A 12,617-nucleotide genomic window follows, 5' to 3' on the forward strand; every position below is an offset into this window, starting at 1 on the left:
ACGTCCCTAACATCCCACAAGAGGACATCTACCCCTCCAGGCCTTTCCATTTCAGGGTTCAAACCTGAAGTCCAGAGTTCCATACTCAATCAGCCATTCGATGAGCAACACCTATTTGGCACTAATGTTGACGTAGCCCTTGAAAAAATTAAGGATACAGACACAGCCAAATCTATGGGAGCCTTGCAGTCGCAAGCTCCCAGACGTTCCTTTTGTCGCTCATCCTTCAGAAGCACCACCAGAGGCTACTCCTCAGATAGCCCCTCCCCTTCTTACAAAGCTCCCACCCAATCCACCTTTAGTAGAGGTTACCAAAGAGGTGGTTACAGGGGGGAACAACAACCAAGGCAGAGGCAAAACCAACAACTCCCGCTCTGCCTCCACCCCCACCCAATGACTTCCCTCCACTTCCCCCAGACCACTCCACTCCAGTCGGGGGGAAAACTCCAACAATTCCTTCCTATCTGGACCAACATCACTTCAGACAGGTGGGTGCAACAGATAATTCAATCAGGCTACTGTCTCGAACTAACATCTACCCCCCCAAACATACCACCCAAACAGCGTCCATTGTCACAACAACATATGTTACTGCTAAAGCAGGAGGTAATCTCCTTCCTACAAAAAAGTGCAATAGAGCCAGTTCCCCTGCACCAACAAAACAAGGGAGTTTACTCCCTGTATTTTCTCATACCAAAAAAGGACAGCTCTCGAAGGCCTATTCTAGACCTCAGACCCCTAAACCTATACATACTCAGACCATTTCCACATGGTCACACTCCAGCAGGTCCTTCCTCTGCTTTCACAGGGCGACTTCCATGCTACCCTAGACCTCAAGGATACCTATTTCCACATTCCCATTCACAACGCTCACAGGAAGTATCTCAGATTTGTAGTGGACGGTCAGCACTATCAATTCAAAGTACTCCCATTCAGAGTCACAACAGCACCACGAGTGTTTACCAAGTGCCTAGCGGTGGTGGCAGCACACCTAAGAAGACAGCACATCCACGTCTTCCCATATCTGGGCGACTGGCTCATAAAAGCCAGCTCATACAACACACTCACGCCACTATTCAACAACTTCACGACCTGGGGTTCACAGTAAACCACGCCAAGTCCCATCTGCAACCGTCCCACACACAACAATACCTCAGTGCCACAATAGACACCTCAAGGGCGCTAGCCTATCCCAGTCCCGCCAGGATAGCAGCATGCAGGCTCTTCTCACCAAATTCCAACCGCAACACTCTCTTCCAGCTCGAGTGTTCATGCAACTCCTAGGGATGATGGCCTCTTGCATATTCATAGTGTATTATGCAAGACTCCAGATGCGTCCTCTCCAGGAGTGCTTAGCATGCCAATGGAACCAGGCTCAAGGTCAGTTAACAGATCTGGTGTTGGTAGACGGTCGTACTCGTCGCTCTTTGCAGTGGTGGAACACCAAAAACCTTTCCAAAGGGTGACCGTTCCTGGAGCCGGTTCCTCAAATAGTTATGACAGCGGACGCATCGCTCTCCGGCTGGGAAGCTCAACTTCTACATCACACCATGCAGGGCAGGTGGACACCTCAACAAAAGTTACTCCACATCAACCACCTGGAGTTACAGCCATATTCCTAGCCTTAAAAGCATTTCAAAAACACATATCAGGCAAGGCTGTCTGTCCGCACGGACAACATGACAGCCATGTACTACATACAAAAACAAGGCGGGACACACTCTCTGCAGCTCTCTCAGCTAGCACATAACATATGGAGGTGGGCTATACCTCAGAACTTTTTTCTCCTAGCCCAACATGTCCCAGGAGTCAAACACCATAGCCGATCTGTTGAGCCGTCAAACACAACAGATCCACGAGTGGGAACTTCATCTGCAACTTCTTCAACCGTTTTTTCAAATGTGGGGGCAACCACAGATAGACCTCTTCGCTACCCATGAAAACGCCAAATGCCCAAGCTTCGCTGCCAGATATCCACACCCATTGTCCAAAGGCAATGCGATATGGATGAACTGGTCAGGCAGATTTGCGTACGCTTTTCCGCCTCTCCCACTCATTCCACTAGTGGTGCGCAAACTATAGCAACATTCCTTAGCTCTCATCCTAGTTGCTCCAACTTTGGCCAGACAACCGTGGTACACCACATTGCTGGAACTCTCCGTAGTTCCGCACCAGAAGTTACAACTCTCTCCACACCTCTTAACGTAGAACCATGGAGAGATCAGACACCCGGACCCAGCTCAGCTCAACCTGGCGATCTGGCTCCTGAGGTCCTAGAATTCGGTTACCATAACCTTCCCCCTGACTGTATGAACGTCATTAAAGAAGCTAGACGGCCTACCACTAGAGCATGCTATTCAGCCAAGTGGAAACGTTTTGTAATATATTGTCATAACACCACCAATCCCCTAGATGCGTCTATCCAACACATCATAGGCTACTTACTACACCTCCAAAGATGCAACTTAGCCTACACGTCTATTAGACTGCATCTTGCGGCCATAGCAGCATATTTACAAAATAGACAACATCTATCACTTTTCAGAGTACCTGCCATGAAAGCCTTTATGGAGGGTCTCAAACGAATAATTTCCCCCAGAGTACCACCTTCCCCTGTGTGGAATTTAAACATCGTTCTCACAAGACTAATGGGGCCTCCATTTGAACCTCTACATAAATGTGAGCTACAATTCTTAACATGGAAAACTGCTTGCCTAGTAGCCATACTTCTCTTCGAAGAGTTGGCGAACTACAAGCACTAACCATTCAGGAACCCTTTCTGCAGATGCATCATAATAAGGTTGTACTCAGAACTAATCCTAAATTCCTCCCTAAAGTCATTTCTCCCTTCCACCTCAATCAATCTGTGGAGCTGCCTGTATTCTTCTCGCAGCCACAAACAGTCGCAGAAAGAGCTCTTCACACCTTAGATGTCAAAAGAGCATTGCTTTACTACATCGAGAGTGCAAACATCCTGGCCCAACACCAATTGGCGATCTATGCATAGTGTGTACATCTGCAGCTCTACATGCCAAGGACAAATGCATACTGGTAAGTAGCATTTCCCTTTCATCGACAGTTGGTATTTGCCATTATATCTTGGATGTACGGGGTTCATATTTAATCAGGTGACAAATACTCATAAGTCTTGAAGGAGTTTTAACATCATAGTTAGCTTTCCAAATTAACTGAATCTTCAATTCCTTCGCGAAATCTACAAAAATGCCAGTTGTTTCTTCACATGCTGTTAAATCGGGTACATCATTACATTGCGGTAAGGATATCGGGAGTATCTTTACATCGCACTGAGTTGCTGTATTACAACGGGAGTATCTTTTTTTGCAGGTGAGTTTGTAAGAATTATTTCTAGTCCCTGCACACACACAAACATATTCACATACATGTTTTAATTCCAAAACTGAATCTAATTATTTAAATGTATTTGTTTTGTAATTTTTCTAAATAAAATACACCACTTAAAATGTTAAATTAATTTAATTGTAATTCTTACTTTATGTATTTTATTTAATATAAATTTTACTTTTCCCATCCCTGCACTCATTTAAAAAAAAAAAAAAAAAAACCTTACTACCCAAAAAGAATACCCATTCCGGAACCTTCAGCGACAGGACTTTGCTTGTCATTCTTAGCAAGCCAAAACAGAGCGCAGTGGTTTTTCTGGCTTGAACTTTGAATGAGAGGTCTTTGTCCAACCAGACACCCAGGCTTTTTATTTCTGTTTTCGGTGTGGGTACAGGACCCATACAGGCTGGCCACATAGTGTTGGCTTTGAAGTTTAGCTGGTTGCCAAGTAGCATGAGCTCAGTCTTGTCACCGTTGAGTTTTAATTGGGAGAGACTCATCCAATTGGTAACTTCCTCAAGGCAATGATGGAGATCTGGGGGCGTATGGTTAGTCTGAGTCAAGGCCACCACCAGCTGGGTAATTACTAGTGTAATAGTCAATGGGCTACTTACCCTTGGGGTCACTACGCCCCTTATATGACCACTCCCTGTGGGACGTGGGCATAACCCTATCCCAGAGTTCCTTTGTTTGCCACCACAAAGATGGCCAACTCTGAAAAGTAGTGTCCACTTCATTAGCCCACCTTAGGGGTGGTGCTAACCGGGCGGTTGCGCACGCCTACCTGACTAATTTTCCCAACTGTCCAGGTGCCAAAGGGCTCTGGACAAAAGGGGGTCGGCTTCCTCTCCTGTGAGGGGAGCCAGATTCGCATTTCAAAGGCAGGGTCTTTTTGGAATGCTAATCAGCAGCTTATCCTGTGGGAGGGGGTGCGAACACCCTCTTCCTCTGCAGGCTTTGTTTCTGACTTACATAGAGCAGAGCCCCTTACCCTGGGAGGTCAGAAATCGTTCTTAGGTGGCAGACTGGCAGAGACCAGTCAGCCACCACACCCGAGACTGGTATGTTGTGTGCATGTATTCCCAAATCCAACCCTGGAATCTGGGTGGGCTTGTGAATACAAGATGTTTGATACTAAACACTAGTATTTTCAGTGAAGCCATCATGTAGCTGAGGAACTTGTTTTCACCAGTGTATGGCACATGGGTTAAAATGGCTTCCCTGATCACTTGTACTGGCAGCAATGGAACTGATTAGTGCAGTACAGAGACATATCTGCTCATGCAGATATGTCCTTGCATGTAATAAAAGACACCCTGCCATAGGGGTGTAAGGCCTGTTGTAGGGGTGACTTACAAATATTACATGCAGTGTAGAGGACATAGCACACAGGGATGTGTATCATGCCGTGGTTTTACTTTTGTCTGCACCAATGCACGCAGCCTGTGATAGCAGCCCTGCATTAGTTTAGTGAGGGGTCCTTTAAGGTGGCACAATTTTGCTTCAGTCCTTGGGGACCCTCTTTAGTACCTCAGGCCCTAGGTACCAGGGTACTATTTACTAGGGACTTATGGAAATTGCTAAAGGTATAGCCAGTGGTTGACACAATTGTACAGTTTTAGGGAAAGAGATCTAGCACTGGGGACCTTGTTAGCAGGAACCCAGTGAACTTACAGCATAAATCACATCATTTACCAGTAAAAATGTGTGAGGGGGCATGTCAAAAATTGGCACTTTCCTACAATTACTTAAAAATGTTGTGTTATGGTTGATCTATTGGTGTGTGGGTCCTGTGTTCTCCAAAGCAATAGTTTATTCACTATTTTTAGAAGTTAAAAACAGCAATGTTATTATTATGCTCTAGGAGGGTGTAGTGTTGCTCTTCTCACAATAGTTGGCAATTAGGAGTCTAAAAATGATGTTCCTTATTCAAAAGTCATTGCCTCTGGTCTCTGGAGCCTTGCATGTTTCTAATATTGTGGAACTATTGTCCAAACTTGTCAATCTTGAACATAAGTGTTTTTATCTCACTGAAAATTTGACACGTGCCATTGATTAAATCGTATATGTTTATTTTGTCTTCAGATTGTTGAAAATTAAAGGTGTTTTTATTTCACCAGACAAAAAGTCCCAATGGCCCCTGGGCAAAATTGCAGTTAGACCTGGAATACATGAAGCATGACAGTGAATACAAATTCAGGAGGGACTGGTGTAAACTCATTTCAGAAGTGGTAAGCACATTCACTGTGTGAAGGTTTCGTATCGATTCTGTGGTGCATTAAAACAAGTGTTTACTTAATACACAAAGCAATACAAAGCTGCGCCTGTGCCATTCTAGCATCAAAACTACCCCATTACTTAAATTGCACTACCACCTTTTCCCACTAATCTCCAAAATACTCAACTGTCACAGGGATTTTTTGCTGCACTAATTGTGCTCTCTCAGAAACTACATAACCCTGTGGTTTTCTAATAGAAATAGAACATTTGAATGTTGGAAGCTCCATTGAAAACAATGGAGTGCTCTGGGTTTATAATGGCTAGTATAAGCCCGAGCTCCAACATTCCAATGCTATTTTGTTCACAGCTCTGGCTGTGAACAAAGGCTTCAGGGAGCCTGAGGGGATTTAAATCCCCTCGCGCTTCCTGAAGCCTTTGGCTCGGGCCTTTAACGCTGCAGCGGGCCTTTAATAGCCGGTTAAAGGCTATATTAATTACAAGATTGACTCTAAAAACTTAATGGGAACGACATCTTGGCAGACCGGAAGATATTGACTGGGCAGCAGCATGCCACTACCGACGGTATGTGGCAATACGAGCGAGATTCCACTCAATCCAACTGAAGGTGCTCCACAGGACATACTTCATAAGGACCTCGCTGTTTCACATGGGAAGAATTGACCACGAGCTCTGTCTAAGGGACTGTCGACAAAGCGATACTATGTTGCACACAATGTAGGGCCAGCCGAAGGTCTAAAACTGGACACATTAGACCGTTGCAATGTTTCCCTGATGGTTACACAACGAAATCTGATTAGAAACTGGGGGCGGGACTGGGATCCAAGCATAGAGACCTGGGAATACATTCTGGATTGCTGTATAAGGGCAGAAAAATGTATATATCCGGCACGAGGGTGCCCAAGAAAGTATGTGGTGCGTGGAGAATTGCTGAGGACATAGTCCTGTAATGGTCAACACGTGACTGTGGGACCGGACGGAGAGCGGAAGCAGGGGTTCACCATTGGTGTACTTTGAATTTTCTGTGTGTATTTTAATGACTAGGGGTTATAAGAGCCACGCTATCTCTGTAAATTACACATAGCTTGATAACGATGTTTTGTGTCTGACTGGTATGCCTCACGAAAATGTTTAGTGGATGTCATACTACCGGTTTTCGAACTGGGGAAACTCATATACATATTTGAAAGATGAACTACGAAATCCGGGTAAGATTGCCCGGAAATGCATTGTAGGGTGAAAAGAACGGTAAAGCCGGTGAAGATGGAGGGTTTCATTGAAGACCAGGTGTATTAAATGTCACTGTGAGGGTAAATTAGGATTGAGGTGGAAAATGGCAACAGGAAAGAGCAGATGCAGCGATGTATAGCATAGTGGCAGAACAGAGCGAATACGTTTTTTGTGTATAACCCCCTTGCCTAGAGGCCTTCTGTCCCTGTATCATGATCTGCCTTACTGTGCCACAGTGGGGGAAGATTTACAAGGCAGTTCTAAAATTAACGTATCTTCTGCATAAGTCTGTCTCGCTGCGTGGTCAAGGGCTCGATCCTTATACATCTACATTGACTCTCATAATTCTGGGATTTATAAAATGAACATCCTGAGGTTGCATAACAGACCAGTAAATCTCTGATATTAGTTTTGAGAATCTGCTTCGTCGGTGAGTGAACAATTTACTAAAGGGTTATTCTCGTAAGGCACATTTGCCCAACTCTGGACGTTGGAGCAAGGCATTTATTGTCACCTTAAATTGGTCTGTTATTCTTAACGTTCCTTTTTTGAATGATTTTATTGGTACAAGACATATTTATTTTAGATTTAAATTATGGTATCCTGGGGGTTGATCTGATTGAACAAAAGTTTAGGGAGAGGGCTCGAGCACCTCAATACCACTCGTCCTGCAAGTGTGCGCGTTCAGGACAGCTGTTCTTCCTCATGGCCTGATACAGTTGCATTTCCGCTAGTGCTGCTGTAAATTGACCCAATTCTTGTGGTTAGATCAATGCTGTACATGTAGCTTGCTGTAGCAAATTCAGAATTGGCCTCCATCTTTTAGAAACGTATAAGTCCCCCAGTTTAAGAAATGAATACAGCAGTTTATGAATATAATTTCTTTCATTATTATAATTATTTGCTATAATTGTAAAATCTGGAAATCCTGAAAATTAAACGACTGAAGCGTCTTCTTTCTAATGCTACGAGGTTTCAGTGTTGTATGGCATCCCTTGTTTGACCTCCAGTGATGTCACCCTGGTGTTGCAGCTGTGGCTGATAAGCCAAGTCTTGGTGGAAGTGCCCTCACACGATTGTGGCACTTTGGGACATTTATTAGCAAGGCCCAGGATTGAACGGACCCAAGTTGGTGGTATTGGTAATCACCATGGAAAGTAAACAGGTGTTTCCCTTGCCATCTCTAAGGCTTAACGTGTCCATGCCGCACATGTGCTTTTAGACCAGTCGGTCTCATTTTATGGCCTTTAGGCCCCTGAAAATGACATAGACTTTAGTGAAAGACAAAGATTGTGCATTGGTTTGAATGATGTGCTGTTTTGTAATTGCTCACTTCTTACCACATGAATAATACACTTGTTAGAGCAACGCAAGGGCTCTAGTTAATATTTGCGGTATTTGTGTAACAGTCACTTACAAATAGCTTAGATTTTGAATTGTACTTGTCACAAATAACTTAAAACTAATCAGTAAAATTGAGCACAAAAACAGCCCAGTGCAAATGTATTTTACTGGAAGCATTTGTGCATTACTTTTAGCTACTTAATTACCCCTAGTGCCCTAGCTTGCTTGCACATTTGCCCTAATGGTGGCTCCTAGCACTTATCTCCGTGTTTCTGCAGGTGACTTTTGCTCCCCTCCTAACAGGGCTTTTTTACATTTTTACTACATTGCTGGACTCTACATGACCTCTAAAGCCTATACAGTTTTTGTGTTTTGTAATGTGGCTTGATGCCGATGACCATGTTTTCACCATAACCAATAGTGAACATTCCATGTTTAGTACTTAAAATAATTTCGCACTGTCCATAGCGCTCACATAGATACCCACAAATTGCTAGTAAAGGTCTTGTTAAACATTTGAGATCCATGCATAATTAAACACTCAGCTTACATATTTGTTTGTTCCTAGTGTATCATCCTGTACTGTGCCATCTCCAGGAGGAATTAGGTGGGAAGAGAGACAGTGTGGCTGTGGTTGAGATCCCATAGTGAACAAAATTCTATCTCTTTATGATGAGACGTACAATTCTTCCTACTGAAAATTGTGAGATGTGAATTGGTGAAGCTCTAGATATTTCCTGCAATACTTAGTGGGAGGTTTAGGTGATGAACAACTTTGAACATTGTCTTCTGATATGCAGCTATGTAAATTGTCATCATAACTGGTATTTGTCTAGAAATTTGTTGTTGGGAAAAACCTTAAATGAAAGATTTGTGCATAAAACTGCATTATGGGATTGTACTTATGACCCATTACATTTGCTACTGATTGCTGGTAGTATGCTCTTTCAGAATTATTTTATTAGTAATGTAATTTTGGTTTTGTTGCAGAATACAGATGAAAAGAGAACTTTAATTTATCAGCAGAATATTGTACAGAATATGAAAAGGTGGGTTACATCTTCCTGATACTAGAAGATATTTCACTAGATAAGGAGTTGTTTGGCTGAGGAATAACATGCATCATCGTGCCTTTTGTTGATCTTAATGTGTAAGTACCAATACAGATTTGCAAAAACGCTTGTTTTTCATTGTTTTCTGAGGTGTGAGCAATTACTTGGCTCTGTGAATTGGATTCCACAATTAAGGGCACTAGTGAAGAAATCCGCAGATCAAGAAAAAGCTCCTTTTATTATCTGAAATTTAAATAGTGGACGCAAGCACTAGCAACAGCCCAGTGTATAATTTGAGGAGTCAGACAAGAATTTATGACTCAAACTTATTTATATGTGAAGATTCCTATGGCAGGTCACAGTTCTGCCTACCCAGACATCCATGAAGTTACATTACACCTGTGGTACAATTATTCTGCGCTCACTTTTTTAACGTCTATTCTTCTTGAATGAATTAAACTATTTTTGAGATTACTTGCCTGGTTGCTAGAGTAATGAAGCAGACCTGCAAATCACTCTTTTATACAGTCAACATTACTGCTAAATCTGGCTACAAATGTATCAATAGAAGTTCCTGTTATATCCAGCCTACTACATCAGAATTACCAGGCAGTACAGTAGTTTTAATCTCATTTTGAAGTCCATTCCTTTAAGGGGCAAAGGAATTTTTGTTATGTGAAATAAAATTAGAGTTTGTGTTATTCATTTAATTTGATGAAAATAAATAAAGGAATAGGTTAGGGGATATTTATGTAATGTCATTTGAATGTTTTTAAATTTCAACAGGGTTTCATTATTTTATGACATTTAACTTAAATTTAGGGGTAGCATTAGATTTAAATAGGCATGTATTAAAGTAAGTTAGAAGTTAAGGAGAATATTTGAATGCAACTATTTCAGCTAGAACTTTTGATGTTTAAGGTTATTTACTTTGATGTCTTACTTGCATTATTTAAAGGTTAGAGTTGCTACGAAGGTCAGATCAAAGTTATTTAATTTAGAATAAAAATTAATTGGGGAAGGAAATGGTTGGGTTAAGTACAGTCATTTAATTGAAATTAAAGGGTAGAGTAGACATAACTTTTGGTGAGCAATTTAATTTTACTTTATTAAATATAAGGGTAGGTAGGATTAGGTGTAGGAATAGGCTAATAAAAAAAAATTGAATAAATATGCCAATTTTAGTTTAATTCAAAAAGGTCCAAGAAGGGTCAAGGAGGTGGGGTCAAAATAGATGTAAATTTCATTAAAAACTTGCATTAACAATGTTGTTGCTATTAAGGTTAATTGAAGGCTATTGAAGCTCTCGGCAAGATGGTCGCTGGGAAGGAGCACTAACATCGAGCTCCCGGGCACTGGGATCACCTAGTTGTGAAAATCTCTGCTACCCCTCCTGGAAAACGTTGACTCACCAGATCTCGCCCAAAGGGGAACAAGCCAGAATCGCACTGTCGCCATCCGTAGAGACGGAAAAAACAAGGAAACGACGATCCGCATCACCAACACTGCAACGGATACGTCGGAGGAATCTGACTAGTGGACCGCACCCAACTTCAAAGACACTCCCCACCCCATGGGACCAGCGAGAGTCCCATCAAGCCAGGACCTCAGGCCGAAATAAGCAGAGTGGAGGCACCGTGCTGGCAACGAACCACGCAGCTCGCCTGTGCCTGATACCAAGATGGCCGCCATGGACTCTAAACTCTCTCTCATGAGCGAACTGCGCCAGTGAGCCTCTGAAAACTCTCACAAAATAATCGTCGAGTGTCCTGACATTCTAGGACCCAGGACTGTACCAAACTACAGCAGATGCAGAGATACCGATGATCGCCGATCTGCATTCTCCAGTGCCTGACCTCAAGATGGCCACCCGGGGTACAGAATCACACACTGAAAAAATCAATCTATATCGGTGATCCCCCGACTACACTCCATGAAGCGCTCTCCCCACCTTAACCGACCTGACCCAGGTGTAACAAGACCCCCAGCACCTTCAAGACTGACATTAGGTGCTGCACTCCACCAGTGCCTGACCACAAGATGGCCGCCCGGAGCACCGAACCCGCCCCGACAACCAAAGTTTCTTCCAATAGTAGTGATCTCATTCTCTGGATTCAGCCTCGTCCCGAAATTCAGCTCAAATTTAAAGCGATGAGAGCCCGCCAACACCCCACTCTATGCACCTGACCTTAAGATGGCCGCCCGCGGCTCATAACTTGCTCGAATCTACTCCGGTGAGTCACTAATTATACTAAAAAAAAAGTTGTGTTCTCACCTCCTGAATCTGCCTCGCCTCGACCCTCCGGCCACAACATCAATGCGACGAAAGCCCGCGCACCCTCGAGGCTGCCAGCTCCCCAGTGCCTGACATTAAGATGGCCACCCGGGGCACATAAGTAGCACCATCAAACTATCTACACAGGCGAGAGACTAACCTTACCCAAAGAGGTGTTATCACCAATCTCTATCGCCCTCACCCCGACCGGCTGGCACTGTCAAGTCTGCCTCTCCTCACTTTATGGACCGGACTGCTATCCCATCATCCTATGTGCCTGCCCATTTGATGCCCGCCCAGATCCAACTCTAGGGCTATCTACCGGTAATTTACACCAGTGAATCACTGACCAACCCCACTCTTGTGGTAGGGTCTTCGTTTCAACTCAGCAGAACTCGCCTACCATTCCGGTGCACCCTAGTAACAACACCTGCCTCGCACCACGAGACTCCACCCTCAACACTACCAGAGAGAACAAGGCCCCACTACCCCTCTCTGGCAATCACCCCTACCCGTCCCTCGCCCTCCATCTCCCCCAACCCATATCGAACGACCTCAACACAGTCTGTGACTCCCAACCACCTCCCCACACCCACATGCAATAAAACGCCTACCATTCCGGTGCACCCTAGTAACAACACCTGCCTCGCACCACGAGACTCCACCCTCAACACTACCAGATTTATAATCCAGGGCTTTAGCGAGATCCTAACCAACCTCGCCGTGCCCCATAAGCCTCACCGAATACCCTCCTTCCCCACCTCCACACAACAAAGGCCTTCCAAGGCCCCCCACCCGAGATGGATCTCAACACCCTCTCTAATCAGACATAGAGATCCAAAAGAACTAGTGATGCTATGTCTGTGAGTGAAGCGGCAGATCTCGCTTCCTCGTACGACCCTCCAATCCAAAATTCAGGTGATCACCGGAATGGAAGAGACCAGGCCCTTCCGAAATCCCCTAGACCCCCGGCCACCCGCACTATTATCCCCACGGCCCCCCGAACGAAGAAACACAAAACAGAGACTACCCCCACCAACTGCATGCTCATAAACTGCAGATCAGCCACCAAACATGCCACAGAGCTAGCAGAATCCATCCTCACCCATGACCTA

At 44.1% G+C, this 12,617-nt stretch overlaps 1 protein-coding gene across 2 annotated transcripts in view; it reads left to right on the forward strand.

The window, feature by feature from the left end:
- Positions 1-12,617, forward strand: part of GSAP (gamma-secretase activating protein) — a 762,740-nt gene that overhangs the window by 576,196 nt on the left and 173,927 nt on the right. For both annotated transcript variants that reach the window (XM_085654015.1, XM_085654016.1), the window contains 2 exons: positions 5,484-5,594; positions 9,166-9,224. In XM_085654015.1, the coding sequence (XP_085510141.1) occupies positions 5,484-5,594; positions 9,166-9,224 (170 nt within the window). The remainder of the gene's footprint in view (positions 1-5,483; positions 5,595-9,165; positions 9,225-12,617) is intronic.

Source organism: Triturus cristatus, chromosome 4_1 (assembly GCF_964204655.1).
Source record: "Triturus cristatus chromosome 4_1, aTriCri1.1, whole genome shotgun sequence".
NCBI lineage: Eukaryota > Metazoa > Chordata > Amphibia > Caudata > Salamandridae > Triturus > Triturus cristatus.